The 26,041-nt window shown below is 35.9% G+C and overlaps 2 protein-coding genes across 2 annotated transcripts; one reads left to right on the plus strand and one right to left on the minus strand.

Annotated features, from left to right (window-relative positions):
• Positions 1–2,023: 2,023 nt before the first annotated feature.
• Positions 2,024–13,254, plus strand: LOC137391842 (caldesmon-like). The gene is made up of 13 exons (XM_068078386.1): positions 2,024–2,053; positions 2,931–3,124; positions 3,243–3,415; positions 3,555–3,736; positions 3,867–4,018; positions 4,126–4,170; positions 4,504–4,558; positions 4,742–4,794; positions 5,511–5,597; positions 5,791–6,091; positions 9,396–9,676; positions 9,783–9,974; positions 13,119–13,254. Exons 2-13 carry the CDS (start codon positions 2,969–2,971, stop codon positions 13,200–13,202), a joined length of 1,761 nt encoding a protein of 586 aa, XP_067934487.1. The 5' UTR covers positions 2,024–2,053; positions 2,931–2,968; the 3' UTR covers positions 13,203–13,254.
• A 3,182-nt stretch (positions 13,255–16,436) lies between these two features.
• On the minus strand, positions 16,437–19,271 carry LOC137391443 (uncharacterized). The gene is made up of 3 exons (XM_068077921.1): positions 18,686–19,271; positions 17,735–18,337; positions 16,437–17,166 (listed from the first exon to the last, which is right to left on the minus strand). Exons 1-3 carry the CDS (start codon positions 18,858–18,860, stop codon positions 17,000–17,002), a joined length of 945 nt encoding a protein of 314 aa, XP_067934022.1. The 5' UTR covers positions 18,861–19,271; the 3' UTR covers positions 16,437–16,999.
• Between the last annotated feature and the right edge of the window lie 6,770 nt (positions 19,272–26,041).

Consider the following 26,041-nt stretch of genomic DNA (forward strand, 5'->3'; position numbering starts at 1 on the left):
TTACAGAAAGTCACGTGCATGAACATAATAGAATTATCAACCATTCAACAGAGTTTGTAAAAATTTTAGGACCCACCTCATTTAAATGTAGTATTACATCACCGATATCATTAAACCACATTCACATAGTATACTGCGAGACTATATGCAAGTTGGTTGGCAAAAGCCTGGTTGCTGAACAAAGGTTTAGATTGAATAACAAGTATAGTAATTGTAAAATAGCAATTATGATGTTAAAATAATAAAAATAATAAATAATTGAAAGCAGTATGATTACTGCATTTAAATACATTCAAGAGTGACATTGTAAGTTTGTCTTGACATTGACATGAGCTGTGATATGTTGCAGTTCTTCTTTGTTTATTCTCTGGACCCTTTTTGATGGGGAAGGAGAAGATCTCCTTGGTGGCTTTTACTAACATTTCTTACAATAACACAGTACATCAGTTCAGTCTAGTAGGAAGATGAATGGCATAAAAAACTGTATGCAAAATTTCAAAAATTGTGCTAATTTAATCTAAGTTCCCTTGTGGTGCGTGGTAAGAAACTAAAAAGGTAATGATCAGTGTTACATGTAAAAGCTTTTGTACCAGAGCTTGTTTGTAAATTGGTAATGGCCTTAATAACTTGGTCATATGAATCATTTAGACTTGGGAACTTATCATGACCTTTAAGGATTTTGAATAGCATGTTTCTACGAACGCTAGTTCTTCGGTCAGATCTAAATTTAACGCTTTTTTTGCTACCGTTACTGAGAAATCTTTGCCTTTTGCATTTTTAAAAAACCTGATAGCTTGTGACTGAGTTCTTTTATCCATATTTATGTGATTTACCCTGTATGGATCTCAAGCGTCTATTGCATATTCTAGTAAAGGTCTACATAAGGAGAAGTATGTTACATACTTTACATTGGGGCAGCTTGAAATAGTAGGCTACATGTTTATCAATCCAAGCATCCAAGATGGTTTTTTACACACTGTTTCAGTATGCACATACTAGGTAATATTCCTACTGATATTCACACTTATGTATTTTATAGTTTCTACATAGATCAAGGGCTGACTACACAGGTGGTAATTTTCAAGCATATATTGTCCAAACATTATAACATATGATTTTACGGGATTAAACTGTATTTTCCATTTATCTGCTTATGTATTAAGCTTATTAAGGTCATTTCGAAGTTCTATACAGTCATGATTTGATTGAATATCATGATAAAGCAAAACATCATCAACATAAAGCGTGATTTTTTAATAATAAATCATAGTAACTATGTCATTTATGTATCCTATAGGATAAACAATGCTGGACCTAAAACAGAGCCCTAAGGAACTTCGGATGTAACTGGCAAAATTTCTAAAGTTTATCATTTACCACAACCTGTTGACACCTCTTGAACAATAAATCTTGTATCCACAACGCAAACTTAGGATTTACGTTGTATTGAGATTGTAATTGAAGTAGGTATCAATTTGTTAGGATCTATTTCATCAAACCCTTTTGAGAAGTCTAACATGGCAGTATTTTTGATTGCACTTTTGCTACTACTTTTGCATTATTGCATTTAAAACCACTTTGTGAAACCTTGTTTTATATAGCGGTATTCTTACTAGAAGATATGTCTATTTTTTGAAGTCTCACAACTGGAATAGTTGTAGTAGGCCTATATGATGCTTTCTTGTTCATTACACCGCGGTCATACTTTTATGTAAAAGTTAGTTCGTATGTGAAGACATATATTTGTCGTCACACGTCTAAAAGGTTATCTGTAGAGCAGTAGAGGTGATCGTAAATTGAATTTTGATTCATTCGTGTTCAATCAAAAACACGGTGGTGACAGAACATGGATAGAAATAGGAGTTGTCTTTTCTATTACAGTGACATTTTTTAGTCCTGCGATTAAAATGATTTACGTCTAATGTCAAGGTCGAATAATAGAATCCTAAAGCGTTCAGATCAACTTGGTATATATGAAGTGTACGTCTATTACTATGGAAACGTTAGTAAAATGGCTGCATATCGGATCGGAAAGGATTCAGTATTTTACGTAGTATGTAATAAGGCAAATTTTAATTCACATGTTTACCTGAAACTAAATAAGAGTATTTAAGAAAAGGCTGATTATTTTAAGTTATATGACTCTATGGTGGATCGATTCAGTTTGGTTATTTCCAATATCAACATATTTTCCTAGTTTTCGATTAAATGTTGAACTAAGGCGTCTAGCAATGTCTTAATAACATTATACTATGTTGTCATGGTTGGCGAAGAACAATTACTTCATTGACGAGCTTGTAATAAAGTCGAATCAAATATACAATTTTTTATTGTTTGCACTAAATTATATTCAATAATTAGGTCTATCGCAACCTCGCTCTTTCAGTCAATAGCTACCTATAATGCGAGTTATATTTAACGGTGCGTTCAGGAATAACACAAGAACAATCTAATATGCAATAAAACATTTGTTGCAAACTCTGTTTTGGTGTAAATATATATTAATTAGTACAGTTTTGACAGCTATAGCAACCACGAACAGTGTTGTATTAAAGCTTTATACGTCATATTAGCTTTAATGCAAACAAAGCCATACACTGATAAAAAAGTAAATTGTTCATCAAGCAAATTTAATGAAACAATAATGAATCATATATGAATTTCATCGTTTTGTATGATATTTAGTTGTTGTGAAAAAGACATGCTGTTTGGTTCTAACAAGCAATTAGGTGTCTCTCTGGTTATCGAGGCTCCCTTCTCGTCACGTTTAAAACACTTGACCAAGTTCTACGACTTCACACTGCAATAAAGTTTCGTTAAGCGTAGCTTCTTTATGCAGTGAGATTGACAAGATTTACAAATTGCATTGACAATTATCATGTCCACTCACACTTCATCCAGCTATAGCAAGTTACAAATTAACTTTTTAGACTCGTTTCATCCTTCCTAGACTCTAGTTATAAATACTATGACTTCCAAAACTACCCAAGGGCAAGAAGGCCGGGATAAGGCTGTTGCTGATATGTTTGTTATGATGGATGAAAAACTAACAGGAGAATTGCTTCCTCAAAATGTGCAGGCTGCCCATGAAATGATTAGAATGGGAGGAATTAGTCTACCTCAGGTTTGTAAAGCTTTTTAATGTTTTTTGATTAAGCTTGTTAATCATTTATACTGAATGCATGTTTGCTAATTATAATACTTTTACAAAAGATAACACGAACAAGGTTTTATGGTGCTAGGTGAAAGCGGCAATGCAATACACATGTCTAGACCCCAACGTCTGTGAAGAATGGGAGTTTCTTGATTTACTCAAAGAAATGGACAGACGATATTATCTTGTGCAAGACTTTAGATGGGAGTTTTCGATGTTGGATGTTGATGCAACAGACACAATTACAGAAGCTCAGGCTAGGCAAGCTTCAGCTTTATTAACCTGAATTGTAAAATGTTGGTCCATCTGTCAAGGTGTTAAAGTACCACTTTAAATTTCATTACTATTCAATATGCTGTCAAATGCTTATCAAAATTGTCATTCGATCATCTTGTTTTAGATGGTTCATGCAATCAGTTCACGGAGAACAATTTTCCTGGCAACGGTGGGAATCTTTTACTAAATCTCGACCTGCACCTGGCACTAAAGTATCATTTGCTGAAATAGAAGTAGATTTGTGCAACATTCCATGTCGTACGGACGTTTTGCTTGAAGTGGAAGAAGAAAAGAGAAAAAGAGAAGGTTTGAGCTATTCTAGAAATACTTGCTATTATCTTTTTTCTTCTAAAATCTCTTGGTGTTCAAGGTTGCCATCAAGGTTGATGGTACATTGAAAGACAAACTTGTAAGATCTTTACTTTGTGCTTTACAGAAGCAGAGCGAAAAAAGCGACTAGAACAAGAAAAGCGCAAAAGGATGAAGGAGAAACTAGAGCAAGATAAACAGAAGTTATTAGAGGAGCAGAAACGGATTCAGGAAGAAAAAGATAGAATTGCTAAAGAAAACAAGCAAAAAGATGATCTGGTTTGTCAATATATTTGCTTCTGATTAATGTCAGCCATTTAAATAAGTTTTAGTGGTAATTAGTTGTCTTTTGGCAAATATTTTCAGAATTATACCTCTAATTATAGGCTAAGACAAAAGCAGCCGAGGCTCAAAGAATCAAGGAGGCTGAGGTACAGTATACCATTCTTGCATAGAACTCTTCTCCTCATTTTAGTATATTACTCTATAAAATGACATGCAGTTTATCTACAGCTCCGAATTTAAAATGTAAAAATTAAAACATGGTTATAAAAGTTTCGTATCTTCAGATAAAGTAGTCCATGAACAAAACAAAGCCATGTATAATCAAATAAAATAAATTTTCCTTTAAATAAAATACATGTTCAGCTCTGCCGTTATAATAAATGTGTTTTACAAAAAGCTTTCAAAGTTATTTTAATAACTAATCTAAATAGCTGTGAAAGTCACTCTCTGCTCTGATTGGTTAATTTTTTTCTGTTTAGGCAGAGGCTTTACGGCGAGAAGAGGAAGAAAAAAAGCAACGCGAGGAAGAACGAGGTGCATTCATTACTTCTATATTTGTATATTCTGTTTTAAAGTTACTCTCATGAATTTCATACAGTTTTATCATTAAGACTTGTCTCTGAGCATTGGTGTTCTTTTCTGACCCCAGAGATGAACTTTAGCTCATCACATTGTATTTTAATATGTAACGTTTTACCGCTTTTCACATCTTTATAGAACGACATCGACGAGAAAAGGAGGAAAACGATCGAAGGAAAATTGAAGAGGAGGTTTGTAGTCCTGTTCACATCACTGTTAGCAATTGTAGATACATTATCATGCACTAATCATATTTATAGTTTGAATGTGCTTACCTGTAATCAGCTGAGAAAAAACATTGATTGACAGTAATTGAATAAATATGTATTATTGTTGTTTAAGATTTCATATGCAAGAAGTTCAGTTTATTACTTTGCATGGCTTGATAAGGACTTGATAAGGACTTGATAAGGACTTGATAAGGGCTTGATAAGGACTTGATAAGGACTTATCATATGAATACAATTTTTGTAGTTGTAGTCATAATTATGTCAAACAATAACTATTATAATAATATCAGTAGCGTATATTGAAAAACTCATTTCCTGATTGCAACATCAATATTGCTCTTTGAAGTATTCTATGTTATTTGTTTTGCGATATGCAGATTTTAACCTCTAAATGGATAAGATTATGTACGCATAGAGATGATTATTATGATACTTTAGGGACAGAGCGTTCTTGCAGCGCCTAGACTTCAATATCATAATTACTAGTTACTGCTGTTAAGAATTGAGGTCTATTTTGAAACTTATATAATGACGACAGTAAAAAAGAGAAGTTCAGGAGCTCCTTGCTTTATTAGCTGGAAGTGTTAAAAATTAGGCCATGGCGGTTGGTTATTCATTTTGTTGTACATTTTGTAGGATTTAGCTATTAATGTTATCTATTATTTTAATTGTTGCAGGAAAAACTAGAAAAACTCCGCCAGGAAGCCGAGGAAAAAAGACGAAAGGCAGAAGAAGAAGCTAAAGATATTGAAGCAACCGCTGAGGTAAGGATTCCGATATATTCTTAATGATATTTTACTCATATTTGAGTATTCACTATGTGATACCATCCTCTGTAGCTAGTTTTGTGGTTGTGACATCATGGTTGCTCAGCCAAGCCAAGTGGGAACAAATGATATAACTGTCAAAAAGGCAACCTACATTGTGATGAGTGGAGTAAATCTTGTACTTGGTTAGGCTGCAGCAAAGGAGGAGGCTGATGCGGAACATGCTGCTCGTGAGGCAGTTGAGCTACGGAAGAGAGCACAGGATAGTAAGAGTAAAAAGGAACTTGAGGAAAAGGAGGCCGAAGCACTTCGACGACAAAAGGAGATGAAAGAAAAGAAGATTCGGGCAAATCTCAAGGTGGCAATCAAGAAGAGGAAACGGGTTCCTCTCAAGACAGGAGTTGATGAGTTTAAGAAAGCAAAGTTGGAGGACTATGATGGGGATGTTCCTGTCGCAGAGCAGCTACTAAAATTAGCCTCTGCTAAAGATCGTAAGTCTATCCAATGTTGGCCGCACACCTAGTCTACCTTGGGTTTTATCTCAGTGTGGAGGCCTATATTCAGATCTGTGTTTACTTCTGCCTACGCATATAAAGTAGTCAGAGGTGTGTTTATTAACATTCTTAACCTGACACACGGGTGTCAGGGTGGCTTAGTGGTATCATCTATGACTATCAACCATGGGGTTGGTGGTTCGAGCCCTGCTTAATACCAATCTGACAAAAAGCTCTCAGCAAGCTTTCAACCCTAAATTGCTGGGTCTTTTGGATCTAGACCTTAACTTGGAGGCCCCATGTACCACACTGACAATGTGGGCACGTTAAAGATCCACCTCTGTCCTTTGCACATTGGACAAGTGAAATTGCTACCTGGCTCTATCAGACTGGACGTGTTGCAAAATGTATCCCTTCAGGTTAATCTGACAGTTCCAGAAGAAGCCCTTGATAAGTGTTAGGACCACCAAAGGTAACTTATAAAAAAACCTAGTCCTGGTGGTGTGTTTCTCTACTAGAGAACACTAACAAGCTTTGTCACTAAATGACAGAAGCATGCCATTATTTTATTTCTTAACATTAGTTTGGTCAACTTGTTAAGATCATACAGATGCAAAAACTTCATAAATTTTTGCTTAACCGACATTTCCAGGTAACAGTTACGGAGTTGAATAAGATCAACGGCTGCTTTAGCGTAGTGTCTAGCCTACACCTGAGCACGCACTAGACATCATAGTTCATCCTAGACATCTTACTTTTCATAAGAATTTAATTTTTTGTATGATATTTCTGTCTTTTTCAGTTGCTAAAAACAATTTCTAAACAAATTAAACTTTTGTAGAAAATGTAAAACTAAGTGATGATGCGGTACGAGTAATGAGTATGTCTTGCTGATAAATTTATCAATGATGGTGGTTTTAACTCTCCAATTTTCTTTTTAGAATTTCGCGTTGCTGATTTCGCAGTTTCTTTTTTATCTATTAATTAGAAAGTAACATCAAGCCTTTATTCATTTTTACCTGCAGGTACCTATAGACCATGGTTTATTATACAGATACCTATAGACCAGGTGTGCCCAAATACTTTTGCTGGAGGGCTAAACAGGTAACCAGGCCTTATCAGGAGGGCCAGGCATGAATATAGCTGTATATATGTATGTGTATTTTAAGTAATGTGTAAGTAAACATATATACATGAACATAAACACGAAAGTAACAAGGTGTAACATAACAACATATGTAGGTTTATTCTCAACCAAATCTACTGTGCAGAAGAAGTATCTGTAATATTAATGAGACACATGGAAGCGAGTTTGCTTTGCAGTTATTGCTGCATTATCTGGTTTAGTTTTGGTTACTGCTACGGCTAAGAGCTGTTTAGTATCTTTCTCTGTCAGTACACTCCCATACCTACTTTTTATAAATGTCAGCTTTGAAAACATTGATTCACACAAGTAGGTTGTACCAAAGAAAGTAAGTAAATGCACCGCCATATTGCATAGCATAGAATACTTTTCCTGTACAGCAGGTTGCGTTCAGAACCTACAATAGCTTGCCCAGCTAATTGAGCTTTAGCCAGTATATCCGCCTTTAAATCACACAGTTCTAGTTCTGCCACCTGTCTGAACATGAGGAAAGTTATTAACTTGGGCTTTTCAAAGCTGATGTGCCTGAATTGGGTACGCAACCAGCTCAATAATGCCATTGATGCTATCAAAGGCAGCAAAGCGACGCTCCATCTCTGAAGAAACATCAATGAGAAAAGCGCATGCTGCTGTAAAGTCCACAACATCATCACGACCATGCACAAATTTCCTGATGATTGGAAAGTGGTTAATATCACTGTTTATGTCCTCGTGAAAGCAGTAGAGTTTGTCTTTAAAAGATGTTACTGTCTGCTAAAGTTTTACCACATTACGACCTTCGCCCTGCAACTTTAAATTTAGGTCATTCAGATGAGCCAAAATGTCTGTCAGAAAAGCCATGTCTCCCAGTGAATGCTCCGATCTGAGAATCTATAAAAATCGTCCTGCTGCATCTCCTCCAATCTCACTAAAAAGCTGCTCAATATGCTGTCTTACAGTCCATACTCTTTGCAAAGCTCTATTCTTACTCAGCCATCTGCACAAGTACATTAAAGTACATTGTATATTAAAAATAATTTACAATATCCACAAATTTGCAGTGCTTTGTTACCTCATCATAATGTAATGAAAATAAGTATGTCAAATATAATTCGAAGATAGCAATATGGTACTAACCTGATATTGCTGTGTACTAACAATTCATCACACTGAGAATCAGACCTCTGTAGAAATCTTTTAAGCTGGCGGTCTCGTAGAGATGATTTTGATCTGAGAAAGTTTATTAGTTTCATTATGTCCAGCATAAGACTTCCATATTCATCTTTCAGTTGTGCACAGAGAATGCTTTCGTGTATGATACAATGAAATGCAATCATCTGAGGATTGCTATCTTTCAGGTGATTAACAAAACCAGACTATACACCCGCCATAACTGGGGCGCCATTTGTTGCTACAGAAATTATTTTATGCATTGACACTTTATGGGAGTCCATGTAAGCCTTGAATGAATGATATATATCTTCTCCAGTCGTACATTCCGTCAGTGGAATAACTGCTGCGAGGTCCTTACTAAACTTGTTGTTGAGATAATACCGAACAAACACACTCAGCTGAGCAACATCGTTTATGTCAGTACTTTCATCTACTGCAACCGAAAATGATTCACATCTGTTCAAGTTATATATGACACCTTCAGTCACACGATTGGCAGTAGCTTCTATCTGTCATGCACACGTATTCCTAGATAGTGGTACTGACTGAACAGCTTGCTGAATATCTAGCTTTTCAAGGCAGAGCGCTTGAACGGCTGAAACCATGCATTCTTTGTCTCTTTGAACAGTTTGCTGTGGCCATACTTGCCAACTCTCACGCATTGAGCGTGAGACTCATGCAATCACCCCAAAGAAAAAATGAAAATGTGTGAGATTTTTGCCTTAATTTCCACAATTTTATATATACTATCATTGATACATCAATTGCCCCAAAACCAAATCTCACGCATTGCCCCACTCTTGGGTTGGCAGGCCTGGCTGGAGGGCCTGATCAGGCCCGTGGGCCTCCATTTGGGCACCTGAGCTATAGACCATACTTTATTATACAGGTTCCTATAAACCATAGTTTATTATACAGGTGTCTATAGACCATAGTTTATTATACAGGTTCCTATAGACCATAGTTTGTTATACAGGTACCTATAAACTATGGTTTATTATGCAGGTCTCAATAATGCTATGGATGCTCGCCAAGTCAAGCAACTGGAAGAAGCGATGAAGTTTGTGAAAACAAATGGATTCGAGCAAGACATGCAACCAGAAATGATTGAAGCCAACAACTTACTTCTCCGATTGCGACGACTGGAAAGAATACGAGCGGAAATTTTAGAATTAAAGCAGTCGACGGTGGCAGAAATTCGAAGTTATTCTGCTCCACCAGTTATTGTGCAATCTGTCATGGTCGGGACATTTCTTCTCCTTGGTCACGCTGAGAAAGAAACCAAGGTACACACATGCAGTTTCATGTGCTGCCAGTTGTAGAGTTTGCTTATTGTGATAGCGCTTAGCCATAGGGTTATTTTAAAGTTATTTCCTAATGTTGGGTGTCTAGGAGTGGAAGAAAGTGCAGGCATTGGTCGGAAAGACAGGAAAGGAGGGTCTGAAAAGGCGTTGTCTAGAATATGATCCAGCTTCGTTACTTACCAAAATGGATATTGCAAATAGAGCCAAAGAAAAGATGGCTGCCTTTGAACTGGATGATGTCAGGGATGTATCAGCTGGAGCTGCTACATTTTATCTATGGGTGAGTTTTGTCCCACTGGGATGGTTAAAAACTATGGTTTTTTAATTCAGGTTATTTGCGGAGCACTGCAGTCCGATTGGTACAACTGAGTCAGATTGGTTCAGTTGGGTTCTGTAGACAAATGGCATATACCGGTATACGCCATTATACAACATATACCGGTATATATAGATATCGTTTTTAGACTGTTGATTATATAGATGTGTTGTGTAGACTGTTGATTATATATAGACTAGCTGCATTACCCGTGTTCGAGAACAGATTTATGTAAAGCAATAGTCTTATTGAGAGTTGTCTTTCATACTGTAAAACAACTCCAAATATGCAATCTACTGAAATTTTTGTGCTGATTAGACTGCATACACATATGCAGTCGTACATGTCAATAATGTTGGAGAAACCAATAGAAATATGCAATGTGTTCTACAGCTAGTCTACAATGCATCAGTCTCGAACCACTCAAATCGGAGTTGTCCTAATTTTGTACACAGAACTGATAATGAAATTGACATTGCTAGGCAAACTGAAGTTCTTCAAACTGGCAGTATTGAAAAGTTTTAAATATTTTGAGAAATTCTAGAAAATATTTTGCTTTTGCACTGCTAAGCTATCGCCAGCATTTATTGAATTGAGACTTCTACATGCATAAAACACTAATCATGACTCACCAGTTCTTCGTCTATAGCCTGTGTTTTGACATGGTATATACAAACTGTGCAGCAGTAATGTGGTTGTGTTGATAAAATTTATTATCAATAAAATTTACTATATAAACTACATATATGGCCTCTCGCCTTTCCAACGTACGGCATTACATTTGGAGCATTTTTGGACATTCGTCCCATAGAAAAATTCGGCCTTATACTGTGTTGCAGGACTGTAGTCAAGTGCGAAGTTTTCTGCCCATACACGACGCCTGGTAGCAGCTGCTGTAGTTAGTGCATCTTGCTCTTGTCGCCGTTTCATCTGCTCCGAAAATTCAGCTTGTCGAGCAGCTGTTGTAGCTAGTGCATCATGTTCTTGTCGCCGCTGCATTTGCTCGGACGTTTCTGCACGTCTGGCCGCTGTAGCGGCTGCTCTGAGCCATTGAGTCGCTGCTGGGTCGGCTCAGCAGTCTCTGCACTTCTAGCAGCTGCAGCATCTATTCTGGCTTGCTCTCGATGTACCTGTGTTTGTTCAGCGGTTTCTGCTCTTCTAGCAGCTGCTATTCTGTTTCATTGTAGGCGTAGCTGTGTTTGCTCTGCAGTTTCTGCACTTCTAGCAGCTGCAGTAGCAGTTCTGTTTCGCTGTGGGCATAGCTGTGTTTGCTCTGCAGTTTCTGCTCATCTAGCTGCTGCTTTGCGAATTCGGTCTCCTTCTCTAGGGGAATCAATCTGGTTTTGCGTTAGGGCAGTAGGCTTTTTGGGAGGCATTGTACTGCTTCAAGCATTTCTAAAAGTGAATGAGATGGTGTGCTTTTTTGTAATATACACTGCTTGCTTTCTTCTCACCGTCGCCTATCGCAACACTCGGAGTGCCCGTGCAAGTTCTGTAGTAGCTGTAGTTCTGTAGTACTCATAGCTGGAAAAAAAGTGAAAGTAACTCAGCTGCGGAAGGAAATGAACATGTTTACTATGACAAACAGTCGCAAATCCAACGTTTTCAATCTTTTCAATGAAGTAGACTCATTCATGCGTTTTCTACGGTCGACCGCCGTAGACACATTTTTGCGACTTTTACAGCAATTGCTAGTAACTGAATTTTATTATTCGTTGATAACATAGCCAACGATCTTTAAGACTTTTATGGTAGTGACAGTGTTGTCCAAAGCTTTCTCTCTAAAATTAGCCTAAAATTTAATTTTAACTCTTTGTTTGAGAGTTTCCAACCTAGTAACAACCATTTTTTGTGTGTTTTGAAAACGCCACCGAGTTAGAAAACAATTACTTATGTTGATGACATTATAGCCGATTCAGATTTTTGCGATTACACAGATAACTAAAATGTACAAAGTATAGATACAATGAATTTTTTGCATAGCAGTGCTTGTTAACATGTTGGCAAAATGAAATATATAACCAAAACAAACATTCTAGATGGAGTTTCAAATTGAAAAAATATCATGAAGCAATATCGGCAAAATGGCTGGCAGTAGGCCGATAGCTAAATTTGTACATGGACACAAGTGAAAGGGTTATGTATTGGAAGTGTGGCAGTTCATAGACAATACAACATTGAATAAGAAGTACTTACCTTTTTGATGTGGAAATTTAGTAGGCGAGAGCTGCGTTTTTTCTAGTGACCGCAAGAAACAAACGTTTACGTGACCTTTTCGATACACATCGGCAGTAAATATTAATTGCATGTAAATTACTACTCATTACTTTATTTTATTTAATGAGTAGTACATTTGTATAGCTGTATAGGCACCTTTGTATAGGCCGCAGAACTCAGGACGATGCTTTTTAACACGGCAGCAACTTTGCTGTTTAAAACGGAACAGTGCCGTAGGGCACTGTAAAGAGGCGCGCTAACCAGAGATTACGTGATTCATGTGTGAAAACGATGAATAGGTTATGTATAGAGGCGCACTAACCGGAGATTCCCGTTAATGCGCCCTAGATACCTAGTAGCGGTTAATAGTGCGAAAAGTACGGTAATCTATAAGGCGGACACATACACAGACAGACAACGATTGCCGTTTATATAGTAGATGTTGTGCAGGCTGTTTATTATATATAGATATGTTGTGTAGGTTGTTTATTATATATAGATATGTTGTTTAGACAGTTTACATATAGATGGATTATTAAATGTAACACTCTTTCTGCACACTCAGAAAATTATGAGTCTCAGACAAGTCCTGTTTTTTATTCATTTGCTTCATTACTTTCATTAACGAGGAGTGATGCAGACCGTGTGAAATATATTTTGAGCAATTAGCAATGAATTAAACAAGTATACATGCTCTATGGTAACAGGTCATGATTACGGTTCAGTTTGCAATAAAACCATTTGATTCTCATGAGTGCTAAAATCAAATTTCTGCTTCCAAAAGTAGTATAGTGGTTTTCATTATCAAGAATAACAGATAACAGAATAATAGTAGTCTGATAACAGCTCTGGTTTTTCTTTTGCTCATCATTTGCTTTGTCTCACTACCAGGCGAGTAACATGATAGAAGAAGCTGAAATGATGGATGCACAGAAAGAGAGAGATTCTAAAAGTAGAATGGACGATGTTCTTTGAGCAAAAAACTTTTGAAACTCTTCCAAATCAGATTTTATAACTTAATTAAATATATTAATTAATATTATTAATACATTAATAATCAAACAATATTTCACAATATTTTCAAAATATATTGAGCTTGTTATTATTTTAGATTTTCAATGATGTAAAGCCCTTCAATTAGCTGATCGAAAAAATTCAAGCAGAAACTTACTGTGATGGAGTTGTCATTTCTTATTCTTTTTCATACTTGTCCTCCCTTACCTGTTGCATTCTATTTTATATCAGATTCTGCAGTTGATTTCTAATTTTATAAGTCTGTGCATTATTTACTATTGTGAGGGAAACAATTAGGTTGCCATGTTATTTATCTATGCGACATTGTCATTGCTGAAGGTGCTTAAACAAGCCCTGCTCCTAACAATCTTAACAAAATACAACATGTCATCTATTAGCCAAGATCTTAGAAATGTATCAAGAGGTCAGATGGTAAAATATGTGTAGTTTTTTATAAAAACACTAGGTTTGGGCAAATATAATTTTGATCTTAGATCAATCAGCACCAATTCGCATAAAAATAATTATGAAAAATTGATGAGCTTTAAAACTAACAAAAACTCAATAAAAAGAACTTCACAAGCTTTTTAGTATTAAACCATATGACTTGAAAAGACATTTTCATAACAAAACATAGTCCTGCTACCTGTCTTTGACATTTATCATAGACATCGATGGCTGCATTGCCCAGCGTTAGGAAGATTTCAACTTCGAATTTGATCAGGAAGTCGACTTGAAATTTGATCAGGAAGGCCTCAGACATAGAATTTGCAGCGTGTGCATGCATGAATAAAAACAACAAAAAGATACCTGGTGATGTGCGCCACATGATGCCATCTTATGACCTGAACCATGTGACTTACATTTAGTTTTCTTGTTCAATTTGGGCATCAGTCTATGAATGCAAATCTTCTCTCAGTATATCAACTTACATTCGTAAGGTCAACATTAGACAATGAAACTTCCATTCATCATTCTCTTTACAAGGCATGCACACATGTTGCAATGATAACATCAGCGATAGCCCAGCTCACCTAATATCAGTGTATAACAAACAGCTGACGAGCCCGCTACCTCTACAACTAATCTGGCCTAGTAAGGTTTCATTTAAAGCGAGAGATTATCATCTCTAGTGATGAAAGAGCTTATACTGCAATGGCTATTGTTTCACAAGCATTTTTTACTTGCAATTAATCTTATAATTTTCTAACAAAACTCCCTTTTTACATGAGATTATTGACACATGAATGTTATGATGCAGAACGCGGTTTCTATAAGTTTAATGAAACATGTGATAGGGTGTGACTCAAACTATTGTACTACTGATTTATTGCACCTTTATACCAGGTCAATAATTTATTAATAATTTCAATCGCTGAGCAATGCTGTTGCCCAGCAACTTTAAACTGATTACAGATTTTATATTTCATTTAAACTCGAGATTAAGAAGCGGGTGTTTTGTTGTGAAACCATTGCAAGTCAAAAACCGTATTAACTAAAATCTGATAAAAAAAAGGACTATTGTCAGAAACTGCGCAAGAATTTATTGTCACGTACGCGAGGTGTAGAGGTATGACAATTAATGTCTGAGAGCTATACTGACAGAAAATTTAATTCAAATTTAAGATGCTGCCTCCATAAAGATGAGAAGAGATGAGTTAGCTGACAATGTGTACACCTGAGATTTAAGCTCCTGATAATTTGACGCCCAAACAAAAAAAATTTCAGAATTTTTAAAAGGAATATAAAAAACCAACTTTGAATCAGCACAAACATTTTATTCTAGTTTACTTAAATTTGAAAAAGTTTCTATGGAGAGTTGAAGAGTCATACGCTGTTTATGCAATCACCTACAGTGGTATGCAGTACATAGATTGTTATTTCTGTTTCCAAAGTTACCCGGTATGATATCTTATTATCAAAAAATGCAATATCATAAATAACCAACACCTGCAGACCATTTTTAAATGATACTATGCAATACAAGTACATATTTAACCAATAGGTTTCAAGCTAGTTGACTGCATTTTGTAATGCAGAATTTAGTCGATCCTTTTTGATTTGTTATACAAGATTTGGTATTGGAAGGAAGCGCTGATGTTGTACACACTTTGTAAATTTTTTCGTGAGAAATGCAGCATCATTGAGCATTATTTTTAAAGTTAATGTCAAGTTATCAACTGCTACAAGTAAACTGTTTCAGATATGTGCATCTTCAATTAGTCAGTTAACTACACATTTGATTTAATGACGCAAAAAACATACAATAAATAATATAAACCATTATATTTATTATATATATTACAAATATATCTCACTAAAGTTATATAAATAATATATACTTTGATGTTATCTCACTAAGTTATGCTAACCTGGCTAAAAAATTAAAATAATAAAGATATACAGAGAAAAATATTTCTTCAGTTACTTCTCAAGGTTCAACTTGAATGTAACTTGGCATTTCAACAAATTGCTTTAGACCGGTGTTTCATCATACAGGAACTGAGCCTTTGATGTGATGGCTTGACTTGCCACTTAATGTGTATTTTTAAATTGGTTTTGATTAACGTGTGACGTAGTAAAACTGTTCTCTTAGTAAAACTGTTCTCTTAGTAAAACTGTTCTCTTAGTAAAACTGTTCTCTTAGTAAAACTGTTCTTGTAGTAAAACTGTTCTCTCTTAGTAAAACTGTTCTCTCGTAGTAAAACTCGCAGGCTGTTCTCTTAGTAAAACTGTTCTCTTAGTAAAACTGTTCTCTCGTAGTAAAACTCGTAGGCTGTTCTCTTCATCGCAATGATGGTGATGAGATTGTTTTCTTTTTGACTTTCAGCGAATAAATCTTTCAGTTAACAAAATTTTTTAAAACAAATCTATAGACTGCAAGAAAGTAACTTTGGGGTGTATGACCACGATTGCTGCATTTTTGTCTTTTATTGTAATAAACATTGTAGCAAGTTATTCGAGCTGTTTGATGGAACACTGATTTTTTTTATAAATATTGCAATCTATAGAGGGGTGGAGCTAAATTGTAAAAATATGAATCAAGCCTAGCAAAATTACACAATGTAGTTAGTTCATATATTTCTGTACAAGAAGTCTATAATGATCCCGAGTTAATTCATGTACTTTTAATTGAATTGCTTATAAGATAATGGAACATAAAGTAAATGTAATGTTGTTGTATATATATGCATATATAGTCATATTATTTATTGATCATCAAAACATGAGGCATAAAAGTGAGAATTTCTTTAAGTGCTTCTTTAAAAGTGATGCAAGACGAATAACAATAATAATAAATATAAATAAATGTTGTTGTTTCTGCAGAACAACGCATCATTAAATGTAAAATATTATTAAGTGTGAATATTAAGTAGACACTTGCGATAGTTTGTTTTCTGAGAAAAGATATTTACATAAAATAACCATATAAGTGCTCTGTAATGCACAAGCTTGTATATCAACAGAAATGGTGTCATCAAAAATCAACAACATCGTTATATTTACATTACAAAAGGAATAAATACATAACATATACTTGATACAAAAAATATATATTTTGACACTACAATTTATACACTGGTAGACAGTTCAACTGAACATTACCATAAAAATAATTTATTGCTTTCTGCCAATGGACACTGAGGTAGTAAAGGGTAAGGCCTTATCTGTAATGGCACGCACAGGATTTAGTCAGCTAATTGGTAAAGTCGACCAATTCCATGAGATCGTCTTAGCGCTTGGAGCCCTCTACGTTACTAAGTACATTGACAAGCAGACACATTCAACAGCATATTACTTCTCACCGTATTATTGGCGGTCAAATATCTAACTGGTACTTCTGTGAGTGGTCCGTGGCTTTCACAGCAGTTTGTGCTCTTGTTATTAAGAATTCTTTTAAAAACTATATCTTCTGGATTATCATCTGCAATATGAGAAAATAACACACTTGCACAAATTTGGCATTCAACACAATTTATAAAACTGCTAGCAGATAAAGGTGGCAGAAAGAATTCGGCTGTTTTCACAACAAACTTTTGTGACTCTTAAAAAACCATCAAACATTGGAGTGCAAGATTCCTTAAAAAAACTCCAAAAGTACAAGTTTTATTCTCGGCCTTTTTTTACAAAATATTTGGCACAGGTGATTGCTGTATTATAATAACAATGCGTTACACAAACCATTTGGTGTGCTTAGATTGTCCAGACATACCTATTTTTACGAACATTCAGTTTTTACAGCTCAGATCTCTACACGAATCTGTAATGAGCCTCTATTTTTGTACCGGAAGCGTTCATATTTTCAATCAGGTCATTGAATTGTCTGTTTATTATGCTTGCAAAACAAGATTAAAAAAATAATATGATACACTTTTTGAAAAGTTCATATGCTTACAAAAGAGCCCCATAATTAATGATCATATAAAGCTTTTGTACAGTTTTCTACGAAGATTCTACATTTTCTCTGAATTTGAAAGAGAAATTGGACTTACAGCAGCCTCCAGCACACCCCACAACGTGATCCTCTTCCAATATGAGGAATGATATTGTAGTTTTGTTACCAGATAACGGTAACGTGAGCAAGCAACACTCAACACCATCAGGTGAGTTGTTTGGACACGGTTGTGTATTTGGACTTCGTCTCTGTCGTAGTGACCTGTCGGGAGAAACCGCCGTGGTGATTGGTGGCTCTCTGGGCTTGGGGAGTGTTGAACTTGCAAGTACAATAGAAGGTTGTTCCTCTGGATTGTTGGCGAATCGCCTGTTGTTTGTATCGCCGATCTTACTGAATTTCAACATGAAGTAGTCATCTTCCGAGGGATTGCGAAGCCACCGCATACAGTTTTCTGTAATATCAGCTGATCGTCTTCCTTTCCGGTAGAAGCTATATGATGGTATATTGAACTCGGACAGTACAGTTTCTGAGCGATTTTCACTTACACGCCGCACAACAAAGATGTCATTTAAAAACTCGTCTCTACCGCTTTGTTCACCATAATCTCTAAACTGTACTTCAACAGTGTCAATGTTTTCAAGATCTATGATTTGGAAAATGTCCGTGCGTTGAACTCGATAACTGCCGGTTCCTGCAAAAGCTGCAAAAAAATGTATTTGTTGTAAGATTCCAAACCATTTTACAAAATATTAACACTCAAAGATGTCTTAAAAATTTGACTTGATATGAACAATATCAGCATATTTAAGCAACTTTAATTTAATTAAAGATCTCATTAATAAAATTATCAGTTCACTTATTCAACTTCTGCATGACTGAGAACTATTGTATAATTTTATTTTTCCTTTATTGATACATTGTTCTTTAAGCATTCACAAAGTAAATCTCAGTGTCACTTTCAAAGATGTTTATCACTACTTGCTTGAATGCTGGATTAAAAAAATTGTATATGAAGATATTTTTTAAAAAAATAAAAAGAAACACTCACTTGAAGCATCATCCATAGGAACAATAGAAATATAACCTCGGCGCTGATTAGATGGTGTGTTGTGGCCATGCCTGAAGGGATTGCCACTTGCCCACCCATACTGTTCATAAATTGTAGCAAGACAAAAGATGAGGCAGAACCAATAGTTCATGGTTGTATGTCTGCCCTTCCACATACATAGTAATAATAGAAGAAACTTTCATGAGATCAGTGTTTTAAGCAAGCAACCGACCAATGAGTGATCAACAAGCTATGATTTATGGTTGATGGGCATGAACCAAAAACTCACACTGGACACTCATTTGCTAATCTAGCACATTCAGTACTTGTTGCACGTTAGCCTGGTGAATTATTTTGGTCGCAATCTATTAATATGATAGGCCAACCATTTATAATCCACGATGCACACTCGTGAGTTTTTAGGCTGTCAAAAATGAGTATTTTTTGTCTATTTGGTCATGAGTGTATATGATATAATGTAGATATACAGTTTAGATGAGTGATGTAGATACACAGTTTAGATGAGTGATGTAGATATACAGTTTAGATGATTGATGTAAATATACAGTTTAGATGAGTGATGTAAATATACAGTTTAGATGAGTGATGTAGATATACAGTTTAGATGAGCGATGTAGATATACAGTTTAGATGAATGATGTAAATATACAGTTTAGATGAGTGATGTAGATATACAGTTTAGATGAATGATGTAGATATACAGTTTAGATGAGTGATGTAGATATACAGTTTAGATGAGTGATGTAGATATACAGTTTAGATGAGTGATGTAGATATACAGTTTAGATGAATGATGTAGATATACAGTTTAGATGAATGATGTAAATATACAGTTTAGATGAGTGATGTAGATATACAGTTTAGATGAGTGATGTAGACACACATTTTAGATGAGTGATGTAGATATACAGTTTAGATGAGTGATGTAGATACACAGTTTAGATGAGTGATGTAAATATACAGTTTAGATGAGTGATGTAGATATACAGTTTAGATGAATGATGTAAATATACAGTTTAGATGAGTGATGTAGATATACAGTTTAGATGAGTGATGTAGATATACAGTTTAGATGAGTGATGTAGATATACAGTCTAGATGAGCGATGTAGATATACAGTTTAGATCAGTGATGTAGACACCCAGTTTAGATGAGTGATGTAGATATACAGTTTAGATGAGTGATGTAGATACACAGTTTAGATGAGTGATGTAGATATACAGTTTAGATGAATGATGTAGATATACAGTTTAGATGAGTGATGTAAATATACAGTTTAGATGAGTGATGTAGATATACAGTTTAGATGAATGATGTAAATATACAGTTTAGATGAGTGATGTAGATATACAATTTAGATGAGTGATGTAGATAAGCAGTTTAGATGAGTGATGTAGATATACAGTTTAGATGAGTGATGTAGATATACAGTTTAGATGAGTGATGTAGATATACAGTTTAGATGAGTGATGTAGATATACAGTTTAGATGAATGATGTAAATATACAGTTTAGATGAGTGATGTAGATATACAGTTCAGATGAGTGATGTAGATATACAGTTTAGATGAGTGATGTAGATATACAGTTTAGATGAGTGATGTAGATATACAGTTTAGATGAGTGATGTAGATATACAGTTTAGATGAGTGATGTAGATATACAGTTTAGATGAGTGATGTAGATATACAGTTTAGATGAGTGATGTAGGCAGACAGTGTAGATAGATGCCCAGCTGTAAAACACCACATGTGATTTCTAACAGAGTAGCTTATACAAAAGAACATGTAGCTAACACATGTGTAACTATATTTATTGACAATATTGTATAAAAAGCAAATGGCGCATGCAAAGACTATATTCTATATTCTCAGTCATAAAGAAATAATAAATAATAATAACAATCTAAGCTATATAGTATACGCATAAGATTTAGTTTAATAGGAAATACATAATAAAAGGTTACAATATCAAATTTGACAGCATATATATATACACATATATATATATATACACACATATATATATATATATATGGTGTCTTGACATCATATATATAGATATATATATATATACATGTATGTATGATATCAAGTTGTAAGCATAAATTGAGTTCAGAGGCGCATCAAGGAGACTAAAGATAAATATATTGTAGTCGCAATATAATGAGCTATTGTAAGTCGCGTTCTCTTGCAAATCTGCTACGTGATGCACACCATATGCGTAATGAGCAAATTAAATCTCCTAAGAATGCTCTATTATGACAGAGGATTAAAGGCGTGGTCACACGAGCACCGAACCGACGTAGGATCGGTTCGGAGGATGGTTCGGTTCAGGGGTGGTCACACGAGCGCCGAACCGAACTAAATGACGCAAAACGACGTCGTTTTCAGCTCTAAAAAGTTCGGCTAAGGACATTTCTAGCCGAAACGAACTATTTCGGTACTGCTCGAAATTTCGTGCCGAACCCTTGCTCTTATTGGCTGGTTAAAATTCTAGAATTCTAGCGAGCACGCGTCACATTTCTTCTTACGTGCGTGTGAGTAAAGTTAAAAAAGAAATGGGACGATACTTTTATTTCATTAAATAAACAACATGAAGCAATTTACGACAAGGTTCACCCGGACTTGTGATTGGGTTGCATAAATGTAAGATGTTGCACTTAAGTTTTGCATAAATGTAAGGGAATGGTTGTGATTTTCTTTCGTGTAGAATACAAGTAATGTGTCATATTCATCCTGATGAACTATCGTTGACTGATTTATTTATGTAAAACCACAGTACTATGATAAAGACTGTTTTTGTTTGTTATGTACTCAGCATAGAAAAACATTCATATGTTAATAAAAAATATAATTATGTTGATGGGAAGGGTTAGCAAAATATTTGTATCGAGTGATTTATTTTGAGCAGCCGAACGATCTTCTGATAAATCTGCTGTTTAATTATAATTTATAATTGTTCCTCAAAGTTTTTTTTGTTTACAATAGAAATATTTAACTCAAATACATAACAACTACTAATGAAACCGTGTCCTGTCTCTATACGTATGGTATCTAGGAAGCGAAGTTACTTCGGTGGCCGTGTGACATGTGCCACGAAAGGCGTGGTCACACGAGCACCGAACCGACGTAGGATCGGTTCGGAGGATGGTTCGGTTCGTGGCACATGTCACACGGCCACCGAAGTAACTTCGCTTCCTAGATACCATACGTATAGAGACAGGACACAGTTTCATTAGTAGTTGTTATGTATTTGAGTTAAATATTTCTATTGTAAACAAAAAAAACTTTGAGGAACAATTATAAATTATAATTAAACAGCAGATTTATCAGAAGATCGTTCGGCTGCTCAAAATAAATCACTCGATACAAATATTTTGCTAACCCTTCCCATCAACATAATTATATTTTTTATTAACATATGAATGTTTTTCTATGCTGAGTACATAACAAACAAAAACAGTCTCTATCATAGTACTGTGGTTTTACATAAATAAATCAGTCAACGATAGTTCATCAGGATGAATATGACACATTACTTGTATTCTACACGAAAGAAAATCACAACCATTCCCTTACATTTACGCAAAACTTAAGTGCAACATCTTACATTTATGCAACCCAATCACAAGTCCGGGTGAACCTTGTCGTAAATTGCTTCATGTTGTTTATTTAATGAAATAAAAGTATCGTCCCATTTCTTTTTTAACTTTACTCACACGCACGTAAGAAGAAATGTGACGCGTGCTCGCTAGAATTCTAGAATTTTAACCAGCCAATAAGAGCAAGGGTTCGGCACGAAATTTCGAGCAGTACCGAAATAGTTCGTTTCGGCCAGAAATGTCCTCAGCCGAACTTTTTAGAGCTGAAAACGACGTCGTCTTGCGTCATTTAGTTCGGTTCGGCGCTCGTGTGACCACCCCTTAACAGCACTCTGCTAGAAAGAAACAAAGTACAACACTAAACAATGAATTCCGTTTGGCCAATGAATGCAGGAACAGGCTATGAATGTGACAGAAAAGCAAAGAAGATATCAAAAAACTTGCAGTCTATAAATGTTCTGGCAAGCAGTTATACTCATTGGAGACGGTGGCCTTTGGCATGAACCTTCAAGTTTCTCATAAATACCCTCAGTTGGCGCACACTCGTGAAATATTGCTGCTGGAGTGAGCTAGCTAAATAACAATTCCAAAATTAAATGACAGCTCCGCTCAGATGGCCATAGAATTCTTGCTAGTTGCGGAAGCATGCGAGTTGCTGAAATTGTTTTCCGCTTTCTTCGACTCCTTAACAGTCGATCTTTCCGACCCCCAAAGAGTAGATCCATAAAAGTCTTCCTGCTTCTTCCTTTCTGACATGAACTGGTCTTTGAATTTCTGCAAAATTATTTGCAGATGTTATGAGGTACACAGCACCGACTAACAACGGAAACGAAAATGCTTGAAAGTATTTTCTAATGCCAAGCGATGCTTGTTGGCTTATATTGCCATTATTTACACCACGCTAGTCCAGCAAATAGCAACGGCATTCAGTCAAGGACAAATATCTATCACAAAAATGATCAGTTTAAATCATATATTGGAGGTGTCAGACGGAGAGATGAACTAGACAGGTAGCATGGACATATAAAAATCCCTCAACAATGCTGGCCTATCACCGCCCGTAGGCTCTTCAGTTGCAAGGAGGAATGCCCTATTCCTTCACCTCTCATTAATCTTGTCCATTAGCCACTTAGTTCCCGAACAGTTTTGGATTGATTAAAAATTCGCGAATGTATAATCCGTGTAGATAAAAACAACAATATCAAAAATACTATTCAGCCTAATGAGACGGTGTGCCAAAAACAAGAGAGTCTGGAGATGGGCGAAGGAGCCCTTGAGAAGTGTAATTAATAGCCATCATGTGAGGGGAGCACGTGATGCCCGACTGTCAGGTATCAGGTGATATATTGCCTCAAATAATCAAGCCTTCAACTTCAAATAAAGCTTATTATCCCAAATAGCAAAGGCTAGGTATGCAAGCCATCTTGCTACTAACAAACATCTTAGCATGAGCTCCCATCATCTGCTCCAAAACATGTCATTAACCTTTCGACCAGCTAGAGATAATAAATGATGCTTTGGAAATAGTGCACTATTCAAGAGACATGTTACATTCCAAATCAAAACAACCACACTGGTTATGCATATTTCCCAGAGCGTGGAAGAAGTTGTCAGCTGAAACCTACGCTGGACCATGACATTGGATCTATCAGCAGGAAAGGTGGACTGATAATGATAAATGCATGAATGAGTTAACAGAAATTGCAGCGAAATTAAAAACAATGAGATAAGGAAACTGTTTTTAATAGCTGACACTGTCAATGTTATGAGCCAAGTTTCCCTCATTGCAAATGAAACATGATATATAACTCATAATGTACTACTATACTACTATGTATACTGCTCTGTGAACATGTAAATAAAAACCAAACACTTAAGAAAGATTCTCAAATGGCTTACTGACCACCAATATCTACTACAGTTATAGCTGTAGACACTGATTCGATCAGAGTAGGCCTATACTACCGTGAGATACAGTAGCTATAGAGACTGGTCTGAACAAAGTATACTAACATGAGATACAGTAGCTGTAGATACTGATCTGATCAGAGTATACTAACATGAAATACAGTAGCTGTAGCCACTGGCCTGATCAGAGTATGCTAACATGAAATACAGTAGTTGTAGACACTGATCTGATCAGAGTATGCTAACATGAAATACAGTAGCTGTAGACACTGGTCTGATCAGAGTATAATAACATGAGATACAGTAGCTGTAGACACTGATCTGATCAGAGTATACTAACCTGAAATACAGCAGCTGTAGACACTGATCTGAACAGAGTATAATAACATGAAATACAGTAGCTGTAGACACTGATCTGAATATACTAACATGAAATACAGTAGCTGTAGACACCGGTCTGATAAGAGCATACTAACATGAAATATAGTAGCTGTAGACGCTGATCTGATCAGAGTATACTAACATGAAACATGTGGGGGTGGCTTGGGATGGAGTTCTGGGTCGGCCTGACTTTTTCGGATATGTTCATCCCGGTGAGGCCTTGGCTGAATCAGTACTTCGTTTTTTCCTGGTTTCCGCAGAGGCCTTATTGCAGCCAGTAGTGGCTGCTACTGCTGCGACCTTCTTCCGTTTCTCGACTCCTTTTTCCTCTGACTGGGGCACTCCTTTCGGAGATGTCCCGTGCCTCCGCATCCCCAACAAATGACAAGCTTACTTTCTTGAAGCTCTGTTGGCTTGTTTTGCAGCTGTTTGACTTGTTCCGCCAGCTGCTTTACTGTGGATAGCAGTACATTCAAGGTGTCTTGTTTGACACTGCATACCGCGCCATGTCCTGTATTGGCCTCCAAGTTTTCTACAGCCCAGACGGCTCTGGCCAGACTCTATTCATTAAATTTGATCTCGAGAAATTCTCCTCCAGCTCGTACCGCATCCGCGAGAGTCTCCGTGGGTACCGCTAGAAGGTGCTTCTGTAAGGTGGGATGATTTAGGGAGTTTGAGAAGTATTCCTTTGTCATGTTACTTCTGAACGGTTCGGGCAGTTCAGTGTAGGCTATTTGGACTAGCCGTTCAACTTCCGTTGCGTGTTCCTGCAGGGAGGTTTGAGTTTCTTTTTTCAAACTGCTCAACTCTGCTCTGGCTTGTTGGGGAGATAGTCAAAATCGAGCTCGGATGGCTTCAAAGATGGCTACAAGAACGATCTAATATGCAATAAAACATTTGTTGCAAACTTCGTTTTGGTGTAAATATATATTAACTAGTACAGTTTTGACAGCCATAGCAACAATGAACAGTGTTGTATTAAAGCTTTATGCGTCTTTGTATTGTCTTTAGCTTTTTGTATTGGAGCTTTATGTGTTATATTAGCTTTAATGCAAACAAAGCCATACATTGATAAAAAAAGTAGTGTTCATCAAACAAATTTAATGAAACAAAAATGAATCATTTATAAATTTCGTCGTTTTGTTTGATAATATTTAGTTGTAGTAAAAAAGGCATGTTGTTTGGTTCTAACAAGCAATTACGTGTCTCTCTGGTTATTGAGGCTCCCTTCTCATCAGGTTTAAAACACTTGACCAAGTTCTACGACTTCACACTACAAAGTTTTGTTATTTGTAGCTTCTTTATGCAGTGAGATACTTTGACAAGATTTACAAATTGCATTAACAATTATCATGTCCACTCATACTTCATCCAGCTATAACAAGTTACAAATTAACTTTTTAGACTCGTTTCATCCTCCCTAAACTCTAGTTTCAAATCACT

The sequence above is a fragment of the Watersipora subatra genome, chromosome 3, assembly GCF_963576615.1.
Source record: "Watersipora subatra chromosome 3, tzWatSuba1.1, whole genome shotgun sequence".
In the NCBI taxonomy this organism is placed as follows: Eukaryota; Metazoa; Bryozoa; class Gymnolaemata; order Cheilostomatida; family Watersiporidae; genus Watersipora; species Watersipora subatra.